The sequence below is a fragment of the Coffea arabica genome, chromosome 1c (genome assembly GCF_036785885.1).
Source record: "Coffea arabica cultivar ET-39 chromosome 1c, Coffea Arabica ET-39 HiFi, whole genome shotgun sequence".
Taxonomy (NCBI): Eukaryota; Viridiplantae; Streptophyta; class Magnoliopsida; order Gentianales; family Rubiaceae; genus Coffea; species Coffea arabica.
The window spans coordinates 46,880,446-46,908,147 of NC_092310.1; the positions used below are offsets into that span (position 1 = coordinate 46,880,446).

At 36.8% G+C, this 27,702-nt stretch overlaps 1 protein-coding gene across 1 annotated transcript; it reads left to right on the forward strand.

The window, feature by feature from the left end:
- The first annotated feature begins 6,454 nt into the window (after nt 1-6,454).
- On the forward strand, nt 6,455-8,711 carry LOC113740842 (protein neprosin-like). Its single transcript, XM_072048747.1, has 7 exons — nt 6,455-6,609; nt 6,866-6,952; nt 7,037-7,258; nt 7,550-7,711; nt 7,827-7,880; nt 7,982-8,128; nt 8,241-8,711. Exons 1-7 carry the CDS (start codon nt 6,487-6,489, stop codon nt 8,616-8,618), a joined length of 1,173 nt encoding a protein of 390 aa, XP_071904848.1. The 5' UTR covers nt 6,455-6,486; the 3' UTR covers nt 8,619-8,711.
- Nucleotides 8,712-27,702: the final 18,991 nt, after the last annotated feature.

Sequence of the window (27,702 nt, forward strand, 5' to 3'; positions counted from 1 at the left end):
AGGTACGCTCACTATTGGCAAAACACCCCGACTGTTTTACTTCCCGTGAATCTCACTCACCGGAAAACTAACTTGACCGTCGGAGTGCCCCCGGGGACCACCTCGGGGCCCCCCTGTTAGACCACTCTCTTGTTCGCTTTGCAGGCTTGGGACATGCTCTTCTCATCAGCACGCCGAGCTCGTCAGATCAGCTCGGTGGTCGCGCTTCTTCACTATTCAAGCATGTATCATCTTAGGATGAGACTTTCTCTTCCTTTCATCTTCCATTCTCCTTTTTCTTGCTTTTTCCTTACTCCTTACTCCCTAAAACATATTTGTGCAACATATTATTAGCTACAAATTAAACCTAATTAGACTGAACCCACATTTTGTTAGGACGAACAGTTTGCTGTGTGGTGGTTGCAACTAGTGAATGACGTAGTTGGTTACTGGCCTACCTCCTTGTTTACAAACCTAGCTGACAGTGCTTCAACGATCCAATGGGGTGGAGAGGTGATAAATCTTAAACCAAATGGGCAGCACACCACAACTCAAATGGGCAGTGGCCATTTTCCTGAAGAAGGGTTTAAAGGGGCAAGTTACTTCAAGAATCTTCAAGTAGTTGATGCATCGAAGACTTTGAGGAGTCCTGGTACCCTTTACACTTTCGCTGCGAACCCAAATTGCTATAGGATATTACTCGAGAAGAGCAGCGATGCATGGGGAAATTACTTTTACTATGGCGGACCAGGAAGAAATGCTAATTGTCCATGACCAAAAACTCACAGCTTGAGTTTTTGTTTGTTTTTTTGGGTAAATTAAAATTTATTTTCAATTAGTAATTAAAATGTACGTTACAATCAATACAATAAGAGCTAAGCTATTAAGTGCTATCAGTCAAATAAACAAAGTGACATCAACAGACAAGCTCCAGCCAACTATGTTACAACGAAGCAAAACAACTTGAGATTGTTCATAATAAATTTGGACATATAATGAGGGGCGAAATTTAGTTAGGAATTTGAACTTTTTGAAAAAAAAAAAGAAAAAAATATCCTGTTATTAGGCAATGGGTTGATTTTTAATTTTTGCTTTTGATGAGTATTTGAGTTTATTGTAACAAGACTCTCTAAAACCCCTATGGCTTATTAAGTTGAAGTAGCAGAGAGGAGGAGAAATAGATTGGATGGTTCGAAGGGTGAGAGTATAAATGAGAAAGTCCAGGAATTTGATCGCTCTCACTTACACTAAAAAAATAAAAAATTGAGTAGTACATATTGCAAATTCTAAATTTTTCCTTTTATACAATAAAAACAATTTGCCTTTGTATTATTCTTCGTTCAATTATCTCCTACTTTTCTCTTTCCAAATAAAGTTTCATTTTTTTTTTCTAATACCTCCACTACATAAAGCATCTTCTGAAAAACTATTGTAATGAGGAACATTTTTGTCCTATGAATAAACCACAAAAATCTCATCGATCCTTAATGCTGGGACGAAAAAAAATAGATCATCCACTGATCCATAAGACTAGTACTACTTGAAAAGAAAAAAAAACACTAGAACTATTATATCTTATTATATTTAATTAAAGCGAAAATGACCTGTTTCATTCCTCACATTTCGTAAAAATATTCTTTTCGTCCCTCACTTTTAAAATGAAGCAAAATTGTCCCTAACATTTAAAAATTAAGGCTATTACATCCCCGAACTTAATTTTCAATCTGAATCAAACCATCCAATAACCCAGTAATAAATTTCGGAATAGAATTGACAGATCACTCGGTCAACTTCATCATATTTACATGACATTTATTAAACCAAAAAAATAAAAATTATAACATAAAAGGCCATTCTTTGTCTTGAAATAGTAGAGTTTTTTTTTTGGATAAATCTTTTCATACACTATTACTATATCCGCTTGCGAATCTAGATATGTATCATAAATATAAAATTTGATATTTAAATTTAAATTAAAATGATATGACGGTACATAAAATTGTCAGTGTATACAATAATAATATAGAAAAGACCGCGGATCCATCAGAGAAGACCTCGGATCAGCATTGATCCGAGCTCGGATCTAACTTCACCCCTCGGATCTGAGGCTCGGATCTGCCTCTCTTTTCTGCAAATGGTACAGTCGTTTTTTCTCACTTTTCACACAACTTTTCAGCTATTTGGAGTGAGTGAATTTGGTGCATATGCTTCAGAAGACAAAAGGGCAGACAATATGGCTTATTTTCAAGTCAAAAACATTGGTTATTGACTATCCTAACAAAAGTTGAGATTTGGGAATCAAAAGGTGGAATTTGACTTGGAAAAATGGATGCTCTTGAGCAGTTTTTATGTAGAGACATTGGGAGAGGTCAGAAGAGAGCGACGTAGCTAGTTTTCCTTCTTGTAACTAGTTTCTCTCTAACTAAGAGTTCTTGGAGAGGCATTTTGGGGGTTGCACTTGTAATCATCTTGTACAAAAACATAGCAGAATTTGAGGGCTTCACCATCAATTGGCTAAGCTTTCTTTTATCTTTCTTGTATTTGTACTTCATGATGTTTTGCATTAATAAACTTGTGAGTTTGATTGTTAAATCATTCATGAGTAGCTAAACTCCTTAATCTAGGGAGTAGATGAAACTTATAGTTAAATAATACTAATTGAATGTGATTTACACTTGTTATATCTTGTATTAACTTGTCTACTTGTGTAGCTGTGATTACTTGTTATTGATTGATCACCAATAGTATGTTTATAGTTGTTATTATTCAATGAGAATTGGTAGTAACAATGGAAACACATGAGTAGAGTTTAAATTGTTTGTTCATGAAAATAGAGATACACTTAAGTGGATTACTTAGCATTTCATGAAAGAAAACAGAGGGGTATTAGTATTTCACCATGAAAATAGGGAAAACTAAACTACTTTAGGCCATTTCATCATGAGCATGAGACTTGGTAATTTTGGAAATGAATCTCTGGTTAAACAAGAATTATAACAAAAGGTAAATCTATTCATTTGTGTTGTTTATGCCATAAGTGGAATCTACATCCCTAGAGTCTTTCTTGAGTGAAATTTCTCCATTTGAATTTAGCATTTGTTAAACTAGATTTATGTATCAGATTTATAGACTATAGCAATATACTTTTTTTGCTCAAATTTATTATAAGTCCAAATAATAGAGAAAAATAAGGGTTTAGTACTTGTTTAATTTGCTCCTCGTGGGATCGACCCGATACATACCCTACATTACAGTTTCGGCCTGTATACTTACAGTTAACGGGTATAAAAATCGGATTTAAATTTGCATTGATATAAAAATCCCGTCAAATTGCAAAAAGTTAGAAGGAAACCCCCTAGGTGTTTAGGGCTTCAAAACTTCATATTCGTGTTAGAAATAATGGTAGAATGGGAGAGTGTGGATTTAGCTCTACCCTTACATTCTTATAATCTCATACAGAATTTAATTCCTTATGTGATTTATCACTTACATATACTCGAAGCATGCTTATAACCATTGCGACAAATTGTACGCATTAAAAGTTAATTCTTGATCATCAGCAAAATTCAATAACAATGTCTTCGTACACTGTTAGGAATATATGGATTTGAATGTAAATTGAGTATTTGTTTTCTTTCATTATCATCTATAGATATCACATATGAATATGTTAACTTAGCATTTTGATACATCAAGATCAGATCTTAATTACTCAAGTCGTTGTTGCTCGTATTGGAGTGGTCTGTGTGGAAGGAATCTCAAGTCTATTGGCTTGGGAGGTTTTCACTTTCCAATAGTAATAGACCTGCAGTATTCCACAAAGCAATGCATTTATGAGTCAACTAATGACTAGAATACTAAAGGTGATTGACTTCGTATTTTGCGTGTAATCCTTATAAATGAAGAATAAGTTACCCGTTGCCAAGGTCAGAGCTCAAATTTCAATTCTAACAAATAAGTGAAAATTTTCCTCACTACATATAGGTTGTAATTCCCATCCTTTTGTGAGTTATTGTTGAATTATTTGTGATGATGTTCAAGTGTAGATCGTTTGTATTATCCCACTGGATTTCGATTGTAATCATGTGTACCCTTATTGAAACAAAAATAATAATAATAATAATAATAATGTATGCGATAAGGAAAGGCAAAGGAGGAAAAAATTGGAAGTAATTGTCATATACATTTTTTTATAAAAGTGTGCTTGTTGACCAAAATTTTAATATCTTCTACAGATATCACAAAATAAATGTTAAATTAGCTGGTTTTGATATGTCATGATCAACACTCAATTGGTTAAGTCGTTCTTTTTTTTTTTTTTTTAACTATCAATTTTGGAGTCCATGAATTGAAGTCGTCTGTGAAATTTTGTTACTAATTAACTGGCCCGAAAACTGCTAGGTTTTCAATGTTGGCATTGGGTCTAACGACGTGAGCATCCGAGTACTTACTGCATGCATGTAATTTTTTCTTGCGAGGGGTTACAATACTTGGAGCCTTTGACCAAAAAAAAAAAAAAAAATTTTTTTTTTTTGTTTGAGCAAATGACAACTTTTATTGATCATCATCATCGGAAGATATCTGTCGTAAATATTAGGATACACTAACCAGGAAGTTTACACGAGGCCGTGACGAGGCTTTGGAGTTTGTTGGGATTTCATTGTGAAGCAGTTGGAGAAATTTGTTACTACTTCAAAATTTAAGCTAAAATTCTACTTGTCGCTATTGTCAAATTACTATAAATTATGACCGGTGAAAATGAACTCTCGAGTGAGCCCCTCTCTCTGTCTCTCTCTCTTTTCATTTGTACATGTGTGTGTGTATATATATATATATATATATGTATGTATATATACACGAACTCTCGAGTCAGCCTCTTTCTCTGTCTCTCTCTCTCTTCATTTGTATATGTGTGTGTATATATATATATATGTATATATACACGAACTCTCGAGTCAGCCCCTCTCTCTGTCTCTCTCTCTCTCTTCATTTGTATATGTGTGTGTGTATATATATACACACACACACTCACTACCAAATACATGTGTAATACTCCATATGTATGAATGTATATTCTTGGTAGTTGGTGCATGCATGGTATATTAACTAGCACCCGAATGGACTTAAACAATTGGCATAACCGACATTTAGTACGAGGTATCCATCAATGAAGAACAATAACGTTAGATTGAGGGCCCCCAACAAAAACAATAACCGACATTCGTTACAACGTCGTTTTCTCCGGTCTGAATAACGAGTTTTGGGCAAAGGTAAACCGAGTCTCTCACCAATGTACTAAATTTTACTAGTAGTAGTTGAAAGGATCACTTTTGACTACGAAACCAAACTCAACTAGATGTTGAAAACTTCCAAGATCAGAAAAACAACGCTTGCTGAAAGATGAGAAGATATAGCATCCGGAAACTGTTAGACGGGAGGAACTCGGTCTTATAATTGTTTGAGGCGGTTTTTTTTTTGGTATTAAAAGGGATTATATATTGAAAAAAACTTATATTATATGGAGGAAAGGCGTTTGAGGACAAAAAGAAATACCTCTTGAACTAAAATTATGTATGACTTCTCTTCTCTACACGTCTAATTTCAACTCTTTTTTTCCCTCTCTTCTGGAAGTTCCATCTTGAATAGAGTTCTGAGTGCTTGTTCTTGATTAATTTTTGGTTACTTTTTCCGTAGTTATTGTTCTTGAATATATTCTTCTTGTTAGCCGCAATTGGTGGTAATATGAAAACCAAGTGATAGTGCATTCTCTTTCGATATTTGTTCATGAAAAAACAAGAAAGTTTGTCGCCTAATAATGGTAACAAGGAAAAGAAAGATTATATGAATACATGGCCATTCACAATCCATATTAAAGTCGTACCTTCTAATAGTTTTGGGGTCCAGGATTGAAGAGGTCCGAAGAATTATTCATAGGAGAAACAACCTAAGTTAGGAACCTAACTCTGACCCAAAAACTTAATCCATTAGGTCTCGGGTCCTTACTTATATATTAATTGTTCTTTCTCTATTTTTATTCAACGCAATCCCACCTTATCACCTAAGATCAACTTTTCTTCCAAATATAGACCCACTCTTCTTCAACATCCAAACTGGACTTTTGGACCTCCCTTGGCTCCATCTCAAATCAATATGTAAGTTAGGAACCCAATTTGATAGAGAGAAACACCATGAGAGAGTCTATCAAAGAGTCCAATACGTGAGTTAGGAACCCAACTCTGACCCAAAAACTTAAACCATTAGGTCTCGGGCCCTTACTTACATATTAATCGCTCTTTCTCTATCTTTCGGACCAATGTGAGACTAATTCTTTAGTCATGAATCTAACAAATTATGAGTCAATTGACTTGGGAGATTTCGTTTAATAAACCAGTAGAATTCCACGAACGATACTTTAAAAGCTTATAAATTCACCTAGTAATGAAATCAAATACATACCACCAACCTGTGAATCAATTTTGCATTGGAAGGTTTAGAAGTGAGAAGAAAATGAAGCTATTTTATTTCTTCATTTTATTATCCATGATGAATTTATGTGATGCCTCAAGCAAGAAGACTCAGGTCAGGAAAACGTTGAGCAGTTCAAAGAAGATCCCTGTCAAGTCCATCAAGGTTATTCCTTCTTCGCTAGTATAGTTCAGACATGAACCCTTCTTCGCTCACTTTAACATTCATGGTGCCTGTGTTCATGTTCTTCCAATTTGTGCTTGTCTAAATTCTTTTTTCTTCCAATTTGTTGTTCTTGTACACGTTCTTCTATGTCTTGTTCTAATTTCTTACATAACAAATTGAAAGAGCTAAGTGCGCTGTCCACATTTTTAGGACTCACGTACATGACTAACTGATGCATGATTGTTTTAAATGGCAGAGCCCTGATGGTGATATTATTGATTGTATCAACATTTATCATCAACCAGCGTTTGATCATCCTTTGCTAAAAAATCATACTATTTTGGTGAGCCTTTCTATCCTACCCAAAAGCAAGACAAGGGAAAAATCTCTACAAGTAAAAATTTTATGTATTTTTTGCACGTTGTAGATGAGGCCTAGTTTGCAGCCTCGGAAAGGACCAATTGGTGGGGGTGAACTATTCCAATCCAATGCTCATGGCCAAGAGGATAAAAAACCAATTGCTCAGTTATGGCAGTTGGGTGGGAGATGCCCTGAAGGAACTATTCCTATTAGAAGAAACCAGAAAGCAAGATATGCAAAGAAGGAGCACAGAAACTTTCCCCTGCTCGCTGGCTTTTCCAATCACGAGGTACCCTAAACAACTGGAAATTTGCTGTGTACCATAAACAATACGACTCTTGTAGAATTCTTTTTTTTTTTTAGGTGTTGATATGCATGACAGAATCACTTGAAACATCTACTCATACTATATTTTTGCTAGAATTTAATATATACTTGGTGTCTGCTAATTTTCCTTTGGAGTATTATATATCAAAATTCCTTTAACTGGAAGGAAATTTTTGAGTTTGTTTAAATCTCTATCATTTTTAGCTTATTAATTTTGTCGATTTCTCATTTTCTTTTTTCTTCAATTCTTTAGCATGCATTTGCATATGTCCAAAGTAACAAGTATTTGGGAGCAAAGGCAACAATAAACCTTTGGCAACCCCAAGTTCAGGGCAGTGGTGAATTTAGCTTGGCTCAAATATGGGTTCTTGCAGGTGCTAATTCAGCTCTGAACAGCGTTGAAGCTGGTTGGATGGTACTTCTTCCCTATCATAAATAGTCAATCAGCAATTCAACAATAAATACATCTGGCCATGCATGTGCCTTGAACTTTATTGTCTACTTATTTCGTTTGTTAATATATATAATAGGTATTTCCAAGTCACTTTGGAGATAGCAACACAAGACTTTTCAATTACTGGACTGTAAGTCACTAAATATTATCAATCCTAATGCAAATATAATATGTTTGCCTGAATCTAAATTTTTATCATATGTATGTATCAAAATTTGGTAATGCTAACAGCGTGATCGTTATCAATCCACTGGGTGCTACAACTTGGACTGCCCTGGCTTTGTTCATACCAGTAATTCAATTGCATTGGGTGCCACCATTTCACCAGTTTCTACCTATCATGGTGCTCAACATGAAATCATCCTACATATCTTTAAGGTAATGACAGCCAAAATTGATTAAGATCCCAGCATCTTATGTACAACATAACCCTAATTTTTTTTTTCTGGGATTTGAAAAACTCATAATATAGTGGTATGATTTTGTTTAGGACCCAAAGAAAAATGTGTGGTGGCTACAATACGGGAATGACGATGTAATTGGTTATTGGCCTGCTTCCTTATTTAAAGACCTAGCAGACAGTGCTTCACTAATTGAATGGGGTGGAGAGATAATAAATAATGCTCAAGGTGGGCAACACACCACAACTCAAATGGGCAGTGGCCATTTTGCTGAAGAACAAGCTGGAGGGGCAAGTTACTTCAAGAATCTTCAAGTAGTTGATCAATCCAACACCTTAGTCCCTCCTGGTGATATCACTACCGTAGCTGAGAAGCCGAATTGCTACACCATAGTATCTGGAAAGAGTGATGATGCCGGAGATTACTTTTATTTTGGTGGACCAGGAAGAAATCCTAAGTGTCCGTGACCAAAAACTAATAACCCCGTGCAGATGTTCTTTCTTCTGGACTCCAAAATCGAATGTTATAAAATAAATTTCTAAGTTGTTCAGTTTTTGTTACATTAACCAGTTTTCTTTTCTCCATTTCCCGTCATATGATAATTGACTTTTTATATTTATCGAGAGATTGTTGGAACAAATACGGTCCAGTAACATATACATGAAGGATCCATTGCTATCAAATTGAAAATTTCTTCCTTAAAGAGAAAAATCATTTGTTATAACCAAAATCTTTTTTTTTTCCACATCTTTACAGGGGAATGAAGATTTTTTTTTTTTTTTTTTTTTTGCAGTCACTTTGCAACCTAACATGCTGCATTCAAGTATGAGATTCAAATGTTAGCTTATTCATTCCATGTTCTATTATCAAATTAAATGCCAATATCCTACTTTAAACTCTATTTCCATTTTTGCTGGATATGACTTTTCAGCTGTCTGAATTTTCTTGAGGAACGAATCCATTATCTGGAGATGTCTTTGGGGCTATGTAGCATACTGGATCTCGTATGTCTTACTATAAGGTTAAAAAAGAAAAATAGTTTTCTATTAACTATTTCCAATAGTTTTCTATTAACTATTGGAAAAATTCTATGATACATTTAGTATTTCGGTTATTAGCATTATATTTATTTCTTCTTTGGCTGTCCAAATATGTTTCGAATTCTTGCTTTGATGCATAAATTAAAAGAGTTGCATCTTTTGATTAATTGTTCAAGTTCCATGTATAGTAACTCAAATTGGTTAAGTAACTTTCAGCTGCACAGATGAAAATGAATAAACGAATGAACAAGGATGATATCTGGCAAAAAGTTCCATTGAAGTATTATTCATTGTCTCTGAAGGTGCAAAGAACATAGTTCAAAGACAACATGGTACATCTATGCAATTGAAATGTATACCTAACTAGAAACTAAATATCTTCTTTTACATTATATCAAGTCAAAGATACGTAATTAAAAAGGAAGTAAAAGTCGAGATATGAAAGTAGAATAAAAAAATGTCTCACCATAGTGCGGAAAATAATAATGAGCAAATTATACATACTTTGATGAAATTACTACAATTGAGCAACAGTCCAACAGATTAAGTTATCAATTTAAAATATATTTCATTGTTTTTTTTTTAAATTATTTTATTTTATTGATAGGAGCAAATTTTACACACTGAGAAAGACCAATTCGAAGTACAACAATCGACTAAAAAGGTAATAAATCAAACACAAAACCTCCATGTCTCATTCAACTGCATACTAGCTCCAGTTGTCCTTTGTTCTCAGCCCTTCATACGCTTACTTTTCCGAATTGAAAGCATTCCTAATCTATCAAGTCGAATGGCCCCACGAGCCATAGTTGGGAACGAATTAAAGGCCTCGTAAAGCTTGACTTGATGCTCTGGATGAGATACGCCCACATTGGACAGTGCATCAGCAACTTTGTTAGCTTCCCTATAGCAATGTGAAAAACGATCAGGATCTTTCACCAACTGCCAAATCTGCCTAATCTCTCGTCGAATCTTCCAGGGGCATTGAATGCGATTCTGAAGAATTCCAACTAATAATAAAGAATCCGATTGAACATAGAGATTTTGAAAACCCCTATGTACACAAGTTTGAAGACCAATAAGGAGTGCCCGAACCTCTGCACATAGACTTGTAGTTTCCCCAAGATATGCCGAAAAGCCAATCAAAGGTATGCCATTTGAATCCCGAAGAACCCCACCACCTCCACTCACTCCTGGATTGCCCTTAGAACAGCCATCCGTATTTAATATGAACCGATCGGATTCCTTTGCTTCCCAACGAACAAGTTTGTATGTAACTTCAGTATGAGAAGAATACAACCAATCATACAAATGATGAAATGACTGTACTCTGAACACTTGTTTGAAATGAATTCCCACCATGGTCTGGATTTTCGAGAAAATGGCACGACAAATGGCAAGCGGTCTCATCTGAACATCCTCAAACATTGCTTTATTCCTTACTTTCCAAATGTGCCAACAGACAATGCTGGGTAGAATGTGCCCAATAAATCGTTGTATTTCAGAACCATGTGAGCTGAGCCACCACCCCACTATACGGGGCCTCAAAGATGACCCTGGAAAGGACAAACCACATGAAGCTCCAAAATAGTGCCAAACTGTCGACGCTATATGGCCATTAGAAAATAAATGTTCAATTGATTCCTCAGATGCCGAAGAACAGCAAAAACACTTTGAGGGTAAATGTAAACCAAGTTTACATAACCGATCTGGAACCGGCAGTCTCCCCAGCAACAATCGTAGCATGAAGAATGAAACTTTGAAAGGGAGCTGAGAATGCCAAATTGTATTAAAGACCATAGACTTGTTGCGGGCCTGCCTAATATCCCGAAATACCGAAGCTATAGAGAAGTTTCCAGATGTTGTGAGCGTCCAAATGACTTCAGATTCACCCCCTTTTTCTGGAATCGGGTGCTCTAAAATAGAGGGCACCATTTCCCTCGGCAGTATCTGATATAACAAATTCACATCCCAGTGTCCATTGATGATGAAATTACCAAAAGACAAATTTGGGACAACGGTCGCTTGGTGGAACAAAGCACCACCCCCCAACCAATTGTCGTACCAAAAATGACAAGCGCCGTCTTTGGCAATCCATAGCATAGAGAATTCCACTTGTCGACTCACATTGACCATCCTGCGCCAGAGTGCGGAGTCCATTGCCTTGATTTCTACCAGACAAGGATGAAGGTGTCTACAGTATTTTGCTTTCATAAATTCAGCCCACAATGACAAACCCTTTCTAAAATTCCACCAAAGTTTGAATGAGAAAGCTGTATAGATGTCTTGTAGCTTCCGAAAACCAACTCCTCCCTCATCTATCGGATAGCACATATGGGACCAACGTATCCAGTGAAATTTCGACTCCTCGGGTGATGAGCTCCATATGAAGGTCGAGAAAGCCTTTTCTATAGTTCTAAATACCTTACTCGGGATAACCGCAGCCGACATCAGATGTACTGGCATCGATGCCAAGACATGTTTGATTAGAACTATCTTACCTCCAAAGGAAAGCATTCTTGATTTCCACGATATAATTCTCCCTAGAATAGACTGACACGCATCTCCAAAATATGATGATTTGCATCTCCCAAAGTAAAGGGGGCAACCCAAATACCGAATTGGAAATGGTTGCCAGGTAAACTTGGTGATACGTTCAATCACCCTTCGTCTTGCCGGTGGTAAAGATGGATGAACCAGGTAACAAGATTTTAGCACATTTATTAGCTGACCTGAACACCTTTGATACGCCTGTAGCACCTGCATGATAACCTTTAGAGAATAAGAGGATCCGTTTGCAAATATGAGAACATCATCCGCAAACGCCAAATGAGTTATAGTAGGACATGCATACGGGACTTTGAATCTCACAAAACCCGATTGCATGGCAAGGTTATTCAATCCTCTAGATAACACCTCAGCCCCTATAATGAATAAAGCAGGCGATAAAGGATCACCCTGACGGAGGCCTCTCGTAGATTTAAAAAAACCATGAGATGCCCCATTTAAAATGACCGAAAACCAGACATTAGAGATCAATCGCCATACTAAATCAATAAATATTTCTCCGAAGCCAAACCTCCTGAGAACATCAATAATATGATCCCATGCCACCCGGTCATAAGCCTTAGACATGTCAAGCTTCATTACCACATTGCCTCATCTATTCTTTTTCCCAATACCCGAAACTATCTCCTGAGCTAGCAGAAAGTTTTCTGTTATATTACGCCCCTTCACAAAGCCTGTCTGCTGGGGTGAAATAATTTTGGGCAGTACATAAGCAACTCTATCAGCAAAGATCCTGGATAATAATTTGTTGAAGAAGTTACACAGACTGATGGGCCTATATTGAGAAAAATCCTGAGGATTTGGCATCTTCGGAATTAACACAATGGAGGTAGATGTGATGAATCGAGGCAACTCTGCCCCACAGAAAAAGCTGAGTATTGCATTATATACATCTTGGGCGACAACTTCCCAGGCAAATGTAAAGAATTTGCCTGTGAAACCATCTGGGCCAGCAGCACTGTCCCCATCCATTGATTTCACGACTCGATAGACTTCTTCAATCGAAGGAACCTCTTCCAATTTTTTATTGTCCTCTTCCGAGATTATGAATGGAATTAGGTACCGCAAATCGGAAGATGACTCTAAAGAACACGTGAATAGGTCAGAAAAATATGTTATTGCCTCAGTTGCTATATCATCATTCTTGTCCACCCAAACACCGTTTGACTTTTTGATGCGGTGTATCATTCCTTGAGCCCGTCTCTGTCTTACTACCACATGAAAATATCTTGAATTACGATCTCCGTGTTTAAGCCATTTGACCCTGGCTTTTTGGCTCCAAAATTGCTCTTCAATTGACAATGCATGCCACAACTCCGCCTGAGCCTTACTAAGCTCAACCTGACATTCCTCCGATGCATATTGATCCATAGCTTCCTCTGCACGTTGGACCCCCATTTCCGCAGAACGAACAACATCAAATACGTTCCCAAAGTGTTGCTTGTTCCAAGTTTGAATAGCCCTCCTCGTTGCCAAAAGTTTAGAGATCAAAACACGCAATGGAGAACCAGACACATCTTGATTCCAAGCATATCGAATTACCTCCAAGAGTTCAGATTTGGTTGTCCAGACGTTCAAAAATCTGAAAGGCCGTGGCGTATGATTTGATCTATCCTTAAATGAAATTTTCAACGATGCATGATCTGAAGGATGTCTTGCCAGGTGAAGCACAGAAATTGCGTTTGAGAGATCCAAACAAGCCCCATTGACTAAAAACCTATCCAACCTCTTTGAAACCCGAGCTCTTCCTCTCCGATTGTTAGACCATGTGAAGCTAGCTCCTGAAAATCCTACGTCAAAAACTCCGGCATCTTCCATAAAAGACATGAATTCCATCCCCTCCGCTATAACAAATGGACGTCCCCCTCGTTTTTCATGAGGAGCCAATATAACATTAAAATCACCCCCAATGCACCAAGGAAGAGAAATTGGCTTATCATTTAATAAGGTATACCATAAGGCACGGCGCTCCTGCACTGAGCACTTAGCATGAACAAAAGACATGACGATTGGAGAAGAAAGCAATTGACTTTGGACATGTATAGAAATATGCTGCTCCGATCTACCCACAATGGAATACATAAAAGGACTACTATAGAAAACCCAAATATCACCCGAGTTATTAACAAAGGTATGATCAAATAATAATCGTAGACTAATGGACTCAATTTTGGACTCGTCTAGCTTTGGTTCACAAATCACGACAAACTGAACATGGTGAGTATGAACTAATTTAAGCAATCTTCGTAAATTAGGGGCCTTAGCTACCCCTCTAATATTCCAAAATATTCCACTAATCATGAGAAAAAACCTGGAATGAGTTATGGGATGATGTTGCCGAACGTAGCTGTCTGTCGGATGGGAAGTAAGCTCGCACACCTTTAACCTTTTCTTGTCGGCAATCCCTCTCCATAGCTACAGATTGGTCAATGTTTAAAGTGTTAATTGATGGCTCCACTGACCTCTCACTTGTTACAACCAATCTTGGAGATAAATTCCCTGCTATAGTTGGCAAAGCTGCTTCATCAACTGCATCGGATTTGGAATCTTCCTCCTCGACCCCACGCAATTCGACATAAAGAATTTCAAGCTCAGTGGTGTCGGACTGTTGAAGATGTTCACCTCCCAAATGCTTCTCCTCAACAGGTTGGGACCCTTCACCTTTGTTCCAATTATCATTGTCGGCATTTTGATTAATCAATGTGGTAGTGTTGGCCATTTGCTGTTGAACATCTCCCAAGATTTGCTCCACTAGATTATGGGACCCTTCACAATTATGTGCATGGTCTTGGGCTGCAATTATCGTTTGAACGTTGTGCAATGGTCCCTCCCTGTCATCATCAACCACCGACTGTCCATTTGCATCAGCAGCGGAAGCTTCGGCAGCTTGAGCTTGGGCAGTAATGCAGTTGAGCTTATCATCTTGTGGAGGTGTTGTATTCTCTTTCTCAGCTATCCGACCAGGTCCAACAGATTTCTCCATTCCAGATGTGGAAGCTCCTTCGACTGCAACAGCACCAGGTCGCGCATCTTCAGTCGATGTCGTAACCTCCATTGTTGATTTCCCTTCAGCTTTTGGGTTGTCCGCAGGTGTAATAACTAACCCATACTGATTGTTCCCAAGTATCTTAGAACCATGCTGCAGCCGGTTGGTTTGATGATTGTGGTATTGAAGTTCTCCCTTGGAAACGTTATTCTTGTAGTTGCTAGATGAATGACCCAATCTCCAGCAAGATGAACAATGTGATGGCATGTTGTCTGGAACAATTCTTTGCCAAAATCCTGATTCTCCTTCAACAGCTACCCATATCCTGGGCACAACAATATTCGCTACATCGATCTCCACGCACACCCTGGCCACACTAGGACGTGTCCCAGCAGCCGTTGCCGAATCCAGGAACAATGGTCTTCCTACTGGAGATAATATGGAGAACAAAGAGTGTTTATCGAAATAATGAATGGGTAAATTTGGAAGCTCCACCCAAATCGGAACCAGAGATGACTCTCTTTGCACATGAAACTCCCTGGTCCAGCGAAATACCCGCATCGGATAATTGCCCAATTGCCAAATCCCTCTTGTCCAAATCCTGTTAAAATCTACTTCAGCAGAGCACTTAATCAGGACATGTCTATAATCCATCAATCCAATGGAAATGTGGTCTTTTAGATTTAAAGAAGCAAAGAACTTGCGAATATCCTCCAACGAAGGTCTCCCATGAGAAAATTTTCCAACCAAAGCCCATCGAAACGGCACTGCTAGTTTTTCCACATCTGCTCTCGAGAAGATGACCGCAGCTTCACCTTTGTAAACAGTTGCCTGCCGAATTGGGATAGGAGATGTTGAAGGCTGTGAGAAAAGTTGGGAGAAAGTTTTTTTCCCTGTAGGAGATCCTTGCCCCTCAGCCGATGGCTGAAGGGCAGCCATGCAAGTAGTACGAACCCTAAGAAATATTTGCAGAAAGAGAGAGAAATGAGGAGAGAAAAATCTCTTGTATTTGAATCTTATGTTTAGTTATAATACAAGCATGGTCTTTTTTTTTTAAAATATATTTCATTGTTATATGTAGAAATTAATCTTTAAAAGAATCATTTAAAACGTCTCTCACATTTCATCAAATGAATATTATTATCCTTTACTGTTAAAATAGTAAATTTATATTTCTTACAAAATCAAGTCGATAAATTTTGATTTCAACCTAGATTTTCGATCATTTTTTACGTTGTAAAATGGCTACATAACAAGAAAGGGGGAACCAGCGATGGTCTTCTCTCCGCAGGACGTTTCAAAATTTGCTGCTTCGTTTCAAATTTCTTTGGTTGGCAAGTTCTCAAAGGGTCGTCCTTCCATGGAGGATATTCGCAGGTTTTTCAAGGCTTTGGACTTGAAAGATGAGGTTTCGGTCGGTCTCTTAGATCAGACATGTGCTTATTCGCCTTGCTAGTGAGAAAGATTTTCATTGGCTTTGGGGCAGGAACATATGGTATGTATTTGGATGCCCAATGCGTGTGTTTAAGTGGACTTCATCCTTCCATGTCGATAAAGAACCTTCAATAGTCCCAGTATGGTTTTCACTACCGAAATTACCGGATCATTTTTTCAAGAAGAGTGTCTATTTCACATAGTGTCTTGCTTGGGAAGACCACTCTTCATGGATGCTGCAACCAGCTCCTTAGCACGCCCCAGTTTGGCCCGTGTTTGTGTGGAGGTTGATTTGTTGAAGCCTCTTCCGAAACGGGTATGGGTTGGTGTTGGAACGGGTGAGGCAGATGGCTTTTGGCAAGTGCTAGAGCCTGAAAACATGCCTTCATATTGCTCTTATTGTTTCCGCCAAGGGCATGCGATGGATGGGTGCCATGTTAAGCATCCAGAACTGAGAGCGGCACTGCCGCAAGGAGGCCAAAAGAGACAGGAGACCGGTGCAGCGTATCGTCCCAAGCAGACCAGAGTTGGAGACCAGGAGGACGGCACATTGATTGCTGGAGTGAATCCCAGTGGCGCGACCTCCATTCAGGCTGGTCCGACGTCGGCAGTGGCTGCTAGTGCAATTGGTGACTCATGCGTAGCGCTGGGGGCAGCAGCGGATATGGCAGCGGGTGGGTCGGTTGTGGCTTCGCCTGGGTAGGCTCCTGATGCGCAGGCCATAGCCTGTCCTGTTGGGATTGCAGAGACGGTGGACAACCAAATGGATGCAGCGCACATGGCGCTGGCGTCGGGGAATGTATCAGCTGGTCCGTGCATGCCTACGGACACGATGGGGAAGTTGACAGGTCCCGGTTTGCCGGTTTCCTCTGGAGTTTCAGCAGCGGTTAGGACTGATCAGAGTGGAGGGGAGACTGGTAGGGAGGAGGAGGCTCTCATGGAGGTGGCGTTTGGCTCAGCGGTGGAGGAGGGAGGGGTTCATAGTGCAGAGCAAGTAGCTAGCCTACTTTTAACATCTTTCATAGTTTACTCTTCATAGATCAAGATCAAATGAAGGTGATTCAAGAAGCACGCGAGGAGAAGAACAGAACAAGCAACTAAAAAGTTTTCTTACTCTTTTTTTTTTTATCTCTGCAGCAACTCTTTGAATTCATGGTTTTGACTTCTAAATCATCGTGAACTAAATTATTTCTAGGGTTAAGATTTTTACTAAGGAATTTGATCAATTTTTCTAGTTTAATTTCTTGCTTTTTGCTATGATTTATCTATCTTGGTTTAATTATATGTTTGTGATTGGCCACCATAAACATGCTCTTATGGTTTGTATTAAATTGAGAAAGGAGATACAACCGTGTACTAGGTAGATAAACATACTTAACATATTTACGAGAGTAGGTTAGAATTTGTATGACGCACTTAAATCACTGCAGTTCTTAAAGGGTTCAATTAAATACTTGCGATCTCGAGAGAGACATAGAATTTAATTATGCACACTTTAGATGTATCGAAAAATAATCTAAAATATAATTGTGTGATGCATTCATGGTTTATTGAGAAATTAATTAGATAATTGATTCTAATTCTAAATTAAAACCTAAAAGTCTAGACTCACGTCTAGTGTTTTCTCACCACTATTCTATTTGAATTGATTATTCCTTTATTGTTTAGTTAGAAAAAATTACTCTTTGAATTTAAATTTTGTTATTTTGGAATAATTAAAGTAGGAAATTAACTCATTCTTTTGGATTTAACCCTAGAATACTCCAAGTAAGTTATTATTACGATCAACCCTGTGCGCTTGCAGGAAATCGTAAATCACTAATCTATATTCATTTTTTGTCACTAAAAAAGTGGAATTTGATTTTTGCATATATAAAAAGATAACTACATGTGTAGCACATGGTGATTTTAAACTAAAAAGTGATCGTAAAATTAGGTAGGAATCAAATTTTATTAATTTGAATTTGTAAAAACTGGAAAGTTAACATTTTAAAAGTGAGAAATGACAATATTAATTTGATGAGAAGTGAGGGAAGAAAATATTCATTTGATAAAAAGTAAGGGACGTTTTAAATGATTTTCCTTTAGTTATGATTGTAGAATAGTTATCCACCAATGACTATTAAAAAAATCCAAGCTCACTATTTTCTTTCGCTCCTTGGAAATTTTGATCATATGTTCTACTACATCAATTAATTAATTCTGTCTTAGTTTATTCTTAGTCAGTCAAAGCATTTTTTCTGAAATCTTTTTTTTTTATGCAGATAACAGTACCTTTTTTGTTCATTGTTTAAGCTCCTTTTCAAGTAGCTCAAGTTGATTCCTTGAGCTTCTAAAGGACCCGATGAAAATGAACAGAACATTGAACAGGGGTGATACATGGTAAAATGATTCTTTCATATAGTTCATTGTGCAAGTTGATAGGTCATAATTTGTTGCTAATGTATAATTATTCTTCCCTTGATTTGAGCCAAATATTGTCTTAACTGTCGGATTCTACTTATATTTGGTTAATGGTGCTCATTGTAGGAAAAGGAGCAAAACGTGATTAAAAGTGACAATTTTTTAGTTAATTTGAGGGTGGTACGTTCGGAACCACCATTCAAGGCCAGAAAGTCGAGATTGATATTGTGCAGTTTCCCAATCCAAGTCAAATTCCGAGTTTTATAGCTACTGGAACTTTTCTATTTGTATTAGACATTATTTTCGATTAGTGAGGAAGAGATTGACTTGTAATAGGAAACCATCCCCTCAATTGATTAACTTATTCCTAGAAAATAGGGATTGAGCAGAGGATTTTTGGGGGATTGAGGCGGACATCAGTTTTTCATCTTAAAGGCTAGAGACAAAAAGTAGCACTGCAGTTTCTTGTCTTTTCTTTCCTTTGCACGGATTTGAGAGAGAAGAAGCCGGATTCACGTTTGATTAGGAGTTCGGCCAGCAACAAATTCGGGAAGAGTTTTGTTTTCCTTAAGAAGCTACAAAATAGGAATGGAGAGGACGGCCGTGACTTGTCTCTTTTCTTTGTCTTCTTTCGTTAGTTTTTGGAGAAGGAACCAATAGTTATCAAGGGAGTCCTGCAGATTTCCCTTGAGAATATGTAGCTAAATCTCCGTTTTCTAGTCAAGGGGACAACTGTCGATTTAGTTAGGCAATTACTGTGAGATCTAAATTATTTTAACCGTTTCCTCCATTTATTGCTATTTATATGTTTTCTGCTTTTAATTGTTATAGCTTTTATGTATGATTGAATAGTGCGCAATATTTAATTATTCACGTAGGCTATTTTGTTAATTGGGGATAATTGAATCCGTAATTGTTCGATTACCTCCATCCCGGTAGCAACTGGCGTAATTGGATTTATGTCAGGAAAACATATGATCTAAATTAAACAAACCCTCGTAGCATGTTTGTTAGTTATGATTAGGTTTTTCTAAATCTTAATACAATCTAGAAATTAAATCCTACAGTCGTACCTAGGGTTGTTTTCGGGTTAGAGAAATAGTTAACGGTCGTACCTTAACTATCGAGAAATTAAGGAAAGACTGGCTGTTTATCGCGTGCATGACAACTATAACTAATCTATTAATAAATGTTGGAATTATTTTTGAATCGATGATCAGTTGCATGAACCATTTTTTAAGTGTGCCCTTGGCTAGAGTTTTCTCAATTATTTCTGTCAATTAATTATTTTCTGCATTTAATTTACTTACTTAGCATTTAATCCTGAAAACCCCCATTTGTCTTAACTCGAAAGGAAATAAATTTCTCTCCAGTCCCTGAGGAGACGACCCTGCTTGTCACTGTCTACTAGTTAGTGAATTTAGTCAGATAATTAATTCTGATATATCGGATTAGCAAACTCTTCAAGAATATGGTGAATCAAGTAACCCATTGCACACCTAAAGTCCCTGCTCCAGTACTTAGAATTGATTATTGATTGCTTTTGGTGGTAATTAGATTTTATTATTATTATTGCACAGGCTCGATAACCTGTCACAAGTTCTAAAGTTGCAGCGATATAGATAACGGACTGGGGAAGATGACAAGTCTTGTGATTTGCACTTTGACTGATTAGATTTTTAGTCATTATTATTTTGCTCCTTGTGTTTTGGCTCACTTTTAAACTTTAGCTCACATGTTATCTAAATTGTGATTAACCCAAAAAAACATTTTTTATTTTACCATCTTTATATAGCACTACTACGTGCAGTAATATTTAAATATCTAAACTTCCTTTTAATGTCATAGTCCTTTATCATGAACTTTTACCATGTTTTTCATAACTATTATTACCACTATATAGTTTATCTACGATTTTATTGTATTTATTTGTATTTTAATTATTTATTTGTAATTTTTATATTTTTTATACATTAAAATTTAAAATTTGTGAGGCTTGTGCCCCACACCTCGAGGCTTTTGCGCCATCTGTGTGAAAACAAAGTGTTTTACTCAACACCTTTACCTTTTAAAACACTGCTGCTAACCGAATGCGTTAGAAGCTAAATACTAAACTACTCTCACAATACAAGACCAATTTGAACCATACCTTTTTTTTTTTTTTTGTTCTGAGGGAGTTGCATCTTGACTTGGTTCTGACTTTTTGCATTTTTTCTATTTTCCTGCCTACTCTTCTCTTGCTGTTTGTTTTGTAAGAAAAAAAGATATTTTTCTTGTTAGCCTACAATGGTTTGATGGTAACATGAAGATGAAGAGAATACATTTTCTTCAATATTTGTGCATGAAAATACGAGAAATATGTAGTAAATTAAATTCAAGACAACACATGCTCGTTGCACAGGGTTTGCCTAGTACATCTTTCCCCTCCGTATGGTTGACAGTCTATTGCATGAGGTGGGATTTATCCAGGACGCGCTCTCGAATAGTGGCTACAAGTTTCCTTGTCAAAAAAAAAAAAAAAGAAAACAAATTGTTCTGCCGACTTGGATGTGGCCTTTCATGATCCATATCAAAGTTCCAAAACTAAACTTTTTTTTTTTTTTTTGGTTTTCTCTTCCTTAAGGGAGTCTAGTCTAGACTTTTGATGTTCTTTTTTAAGCAATCCAACATAGATTTATGAATCAAGATTTTAACCCCAAAAAGAGAAAATTAAAAAAAAGGGAAAATATTTAGGTGTAGTCTGTTAATGGGTCTACTGATACGCATGTTATATTAATGTGTTATAACAAATTATCTTTATTTTTTTTAAAAAAAAAAGCCTTTTTGAGGATTAATTGGGCTCCGATGCATTACAAAACTAAATGTTGAACTCCTTTCACAGTACAATCTAATTTGAACTTCTTTTGTTTTTCTTTTTTTCTTTTAAGGCAGTCCAGTAAAGACTTATAAATGGGCATATTAGCCCCAAAATGGGAAAAAAAAAGGAAAAGGATTGACATAAATTAAATTAATATATGTATGTTTTGAGAGCCATAACATTGGTTATGATCTGTTTCTTAATTGGTTCGTGGGGGCTTGTTAAAAATCCAAGTCCAGATATAGAATTTCAAAAAATTTCTTGATTGTTACTACTAATTTATCAATATGCCCCTATTGATTGAGACAATTGTAGATTCCAGGTGTTGGTTGTACAAAATTTTTGACTTTACTTTGATTATTGGTGGAAATTTAATATAATATGTGATATGAGTAACTTGATAATAATTTTTAATAAACATAATTCATTAATACCTTGCCTCTCAAGGTACATAATTATCGTTATGCTGGCTCGAATACTTCCTATTTACAAATGTCAAATGAAAATCAGAGATTGGAAAACATAATACACAGGTGGTACATATCAAATGCAGAAAGTGTGGCCTGCTCAAAAGTTCCAATTCGTTATTACAACTTTAATTGAGATTGATCAACCAACCTGCTCCATTTCTAGATCACCTATAGATTCACAAAAGGGATAATTTTAGAAACCTCCCTTGAGGTTTACAACAATTTCATTCAGATCCCTCAAAGTTTTAAAATTACAAATACTTCTCTTATCATTTGACTTGACAATACTGCCCTTAAATTTTTTAATGAAATCCCCTGTTTTGTATGTTTATCCTTAGAATGATTTTTAAAATTATTTCTTTCATTATTTTTCCTTCTTTTTTCCTTTTTTATTTTTTGCCAATAAAACTATAGAACTACCACTGTCACCTCTGGTTTCTATTATAACCAAATGTCGAACTATTGATTTTTTTTATAAGTTAACTTTATATGAAATCCAAAGTTTTTGCTGATCATTGTTTTCTATTTTTTGGTATTAAAATTAACAATAAATCAAAAAGAAATGACCCAAAATCACTACTAAATTATGATAATTTCACTATTTAAAAAATTCATAAACTCTAAATGAATTATTTCAACTTTTCTTTTATATCTTATAAATCTAAATCAATAGTAAAATACCATCAAAAGTATCCTATCATAATGATAAAATTATTAGTATAGTTGTTTATCAAATAGTAGGTATGAACATAACAATTTGGCACCTTTTTTTATAATTATACTAGATAATCTTACAATTGTATGGGGAAGTAAATTAAAACTCATTATACAAGGGCATTTTTGGGTATTCATTTAAAATTTTGACCAAGTCAAATATTATTTTAAGATTTTGTTACTAAAACTATCAAATCAAGAGAGGTAAGTGTAATTTTTCAAATCTTAGGGGAGCTCAGTGAAATTGCCAAAAATCTCAGGGGAGGTTTTTGAAATTATCCCTTCACAAAAAGGTTCAATTGAATCATCAGAAGAACAACTGCTTCTTTGCACCTATAGAGGTGAATCTTGAGGATAAAATACTGGTTTGGGAGGCAATTAAAAACCTACATTAAGATCACCTTCAAGCATTGCTAAGATTTCTCTCATTGATGGACGATCAGTTGGTGTCATCTATATTGCTGTCCCATTATACTTCTTTTACACTCATTCCACTATTGTGGCATTTGATTGTAATCATGTACAGATGTACTCTTATGGGAAAAAAAAAAAAAAGGCAAATGATTCTTTGTAACCAAAGACAAAAGATGGAAAATTTCGAATCAATTGTCATACAGATGTTTGATCGAAGTGTGGTTATTAAACAATCTTTCTGATAGGTTACAATTTTATCATTTATTTTGTTATTAATTTTCTCTATTACCTAACTCGATGTGAATTAATTATTAGATTCTACTCACTTTTCGTAATTTGCATTTATTTCAGGGAGTAGAACGAAAATACCACAACCAAGGCCAATTTGGCAATCATCAGAAAAGAGTTCAAGTAGCAGGGGCAATTTTGGAATATCAAGCCGTGACCTTTCTTGGTAATTTGGCCGAAGACAGCATTAAAAAGAGGAGGGTTGGAGTCTTCTTCGGCTGGGCGGCGGATGCCGCACAATAGCAGTAGGAACTAGATGTTAGATTAGATTTTCTTTGGACTTTTCTTCTTCGTTCTTTAGTAGAGACACTTGGTAGCATAGATTTTGACTTTTCCTTCTTTTGCTTTTTGGTAGTAGTTCTCCGCCGTGAGCCATAGGAAGACTAGTAATTACTTTTCTGTAGCTTGCTTTTTCTTATTGAGTCGGACGAATTGAATTTTCCCAATTCTTGGAGATGATGGCCACAATTGTTGCTGCAACTTTGTGTGGGTCTTTCTTATCCGGGATGAAGTAAATCTCTTTTTTCTATTCAAGGAAGAACGGAGGATTTGGTTCGCCTAAAATTGTGAGATCGATTTAATTTTACCTTTTTCTTTTATTTATTGATATTCGCATATTCCCTGGTTACAGTGCTTATGATTGTTCAATTAATTGATTGTCTTGAATCCGGATAATTAGTTAATTTGATAATCTATTGTCAATTGGGACGTTAAATCCGTAATTTTTTAATTGTGTCAAAATAGTGATAACTGGCATGATTGGATTTGTATCAGAGGAATACGCGGGCTAAGCTAAAATAACCCTGGTAGTGTGTTATTTGGTTAGAATAGGGCTCCTCTAATACATAAGGCAATTGGGGAATTAAATCTTACGGGCGTACCTAGGATTATTTCTCAATTAGAGCAGTGGTTAACGGACGTACCTTAATCACCGATACAGTAAGGAGGGGTTGACTGTCATCGCTTGTTTGGCAGTTATAACCTATTTATTAGTGAATAATTGGAATTGCCTTTGTTTCAATGATCGATTAGGTACACCATTGCTGAAGTTATTTCTTGGTTAGATCCTTAATTATCACCCATTTGATTATAGTAATTTGTTATTTAATTTTTAGTAGCTTCTTAGATTTTATTTGAATTTCTTTTATTGTCACCTTCTGTACAAAAACACCCCCTTGTCACTGTAAATTTGAAAAGAAACAATTACTCCCAATCCCTGTGGATTCGATCCTGCTCACCGCTATCTACAGAAATTACTTTTAGTTTGAGCAGGTTTTATTATTGTACAGGCCGACACCCTATCAATTTTTGGCGCCGTTGCCGAGGACTGGCACTAGTTATTTGTTTCTTTTTGAGTTCATCTTGTTTTCATTTTTTTATTTATTTTTCTGTTTTTCTATATATAGTTTATGGTTGCTAACATTCCGTATTTTGATGATAGACTGGACTTTATTCCTGAATGGGGTTATGAGACTCGTGTTTTCCTAATGATCAATGGGCTGTTGTAAATTGTGGAACTTATTTTGCCTCAGGTTATTCAACCGACACATGCCCCGCATTTCAAGATAATCTAAGTGCTCCAATTGATACTTTTGGAGATTTTTCACCTCGATTTCAAACGTGGTATGACCCTTACCCAAACAGATATGATCAAGGATAGTGGGATGATTCCAATTTTAATTATGCAACCGGGCCAATGGGTTTTCAACAGCAATAGTCTCAACAACCATCATCCGTGTCAGGTATGTCTCTTGAAAAAATGATTGAATTACTAGCTACTAATACATATCGATTTCATCAGGAGACACAAGCGAGTATTCGTAGCATGGCGGATCAAGTGCAACTATTGACATCCGGGATGGCAGATCAAGTGCATCTATTGACATACAGGATAACGCGATTAGCTTCTCACCTTGAAGAATTGCCCTCACAAACCAATATCAACCTTGAAGAAGATGAGAGTGCAATTATCCGACCAAATGACATGAAACTGCAAGAGTTTCAAGGAAACGGATCTAAAGCTGTAGTTGAAAAGGAAGCTGAAGTGCAAGAAATGAGACCCCAATATCAACTCGTCCAAGTGAATGAATCCAGTGAACAATCTCCAAATGCGGTGACATCTCCTCCATTCCTTAATCAATATTCTCCTGACTCTTATTCTTCAATTCCTGTTAATGAAATTGACTTTATTATACCAGAAAATTTTGAATTTCATGACAGGAATACATTAAGGGTAGCGATGTCAATATATCTTGAACCAATAAATGCAAGTGATGGAGGAGTGAGTGGAGAATATAAATTATTGTTGACTTGTTTGGCGCCATTTACTAGTCCATGGAAACCCGTAACTCGTATGCTCAAGGATTATTCTATTTACGAGAACTATCAGAACTATATAGAGGATGAAGCATTAAGACGAGTCACAAGATTTTATCCTCCATGAACAAAACATGATGATGTCTAACCAAAGATATTAAAGAAAAGCGCTCATTGGGAGGCAACCCAATTTATTTTAGTTATTTGTTCATTTTTGTTCGTTAGTTTAAATATATTTTTCATTGGATTTGATTGATTTTTTGCTTCAATTTTCATTTTTGATGATTCATAGGCATCCCTCTGACATGACGCGCCCGCGTTAACTGGGCGCGTGGCACATTGCGATTTCCTGGTGCTTAGTAAAAAGGGTTTCGATTCTCTTAACGTGCCTGCGTCAAGTCCCATGAAGAGCTCATGGTCAAAGAGCTCTCTTGTCCTCATGACGTGCCCGCGTCAAGTCCCCCGAAGAGCTCCTCATTCCGTGCCCTCTTGACGTGCCCACGTCACGTTCACGGGAAAGGTAAGTATTAAAAAAAGCTCAAGAACAGTTATTGATTTTCTGTTATTCTCTAATTTTTAATTTTGAAAATAAGTTTTGTTAATAATAAAACTTTTAAAAAAATATTTAAAAAATAAATAATTTTTTTAAATAGAAAATTAGAAAAAAAATTTTCCGTTTAGCTATAACCTTTGTTTCCAAAATTAAAATTTAAAAAAAAAATATTTTCTTTTCTTTCCTTTCTTTCTTTCTTTCCTTCCTTTTTCTTTCTCTTCTCCTCCGCTTCCTTTTTTCCCTTTTCTTTTCTTCTTCGGCCAAGAACCCAAGTCGCGCGCCATCCACGGCCGCCAACTGTGGCGGCCGCTCCTCCTTTCCACCGAGTGCGATTCATCTACCTCGTTCGCCGCCGTCGCACTCCAGCCGTGGCAACCCAGCTCGTCGCAATAACAAGCCTCGCGCGCCTCTCCACCTCGCTGGTGCACATCCACCAGCTCATCGTAGCCCCTACTCTCTTAGTCGCGATCGCGCGCACCCACGGACCGCCGCCGCCGCCCCTTGCCAGTTCCGCTACCCACTGCCACCAACGACACCGTTGGGCAGTGGGCAGGTATCTCTGAGTCCCTCTGTTTCCGAGTTGCCCTTTAGTCTTTTGCATTCTTAGTTGTCAATTTTTGGGGCTCCGTTGAAGGCTTTATGGTTCATTTGCTCCATGAGACATTCTAGTAGCCGTTGCGAGCTTCCTCAGTGCTGTTAAGTTGAGTTGTTGATTTCTTGAATTGGAGACATTTGTTGATTTATTTGAGCACTAGCACTATCCCTAGTCCTGTTGAGTAAAATTGGTGCATTATTTGGGGGCGATTTAGGGAGTACTTGTCAATTGATTTCCGTTTTAATCTCTACTATTCCTTGGTATTGAGTGGTGTGTTTGGATTTATCAAGTGATTTGGGCTAGGCATTTGATTTAATTTTTTCCTGTGCATTCACCAGTGGTACTGGCGATGGTGGTTGTTTAACATTTGTTAATCTTGTGTTATTGGTTGCCTAATTGATCGAGTTGTGACCACTGGGCATTTGTGATTGAGTTATTTCTGTCCAACTTCTGAACTGCTATTGCTGGAGCTGCCATTTCTTGGATCAATTGCTAATGTTAGCAGGTTGACACTTTGGATGCTGGAGTGAAGAATATTGACGCCAATGTGGCCAATATTGCCCAGAAACTAGCAGCATTTATGCAGCACGTTGGCTTTCCTCCTCCTTTTGGGCCTCACTCGCCGATGTTTTGACGACCGTAGGGAAGTACCGTTGCCCTTCTTCTTGCTATTACTGTTTATTCGTCATATTGAGGACAATGTGTCATTTAGGTGTGGGGGAGATCAGTTGTGGTTCTAGTTTTTAGTAGTTTTTAGTTTTTAGGGGTTTTTCCTTTATTTCTAATTTGTTATTTGTCTATCTTTCGTTCAGTCTCTTTCTTTCTTTTTAGTGCTTAGCCCTCATGTGAATACCACAGTTTGATGTTAGATTGTTGACTCTAATTCTGCTATTGCCAAGTTTTAATAATAAAA

What these genes read in the sequence shown, in the direction of transcription:
- LOC113740842 (XM_072048747.1), top strand. Translation starts at nt 6,487, where the DNA reads ATGAAGCTATTTTATTTCTTCATTTTATTATCCATGATGAATTTATGT. An exon ending in TCCCTGTCAAGTCCATCAAG is followed by an intron (nt 6,610 to 6,865) that starts GTTATTCCTTCT and finishes TTTAAATGGCAG; the next exon opens with AGCCCTGATGGTGATATTAT. An exon ending in TAAAAAATCATACTATTTTG is followed by an intron (nt 6,953 to 7,036) that starts GTGAGCCTTTCT and finishes TGCACGTTGTAG; the next exon opens with ATGAGGCCTAGTTTGCAGCC.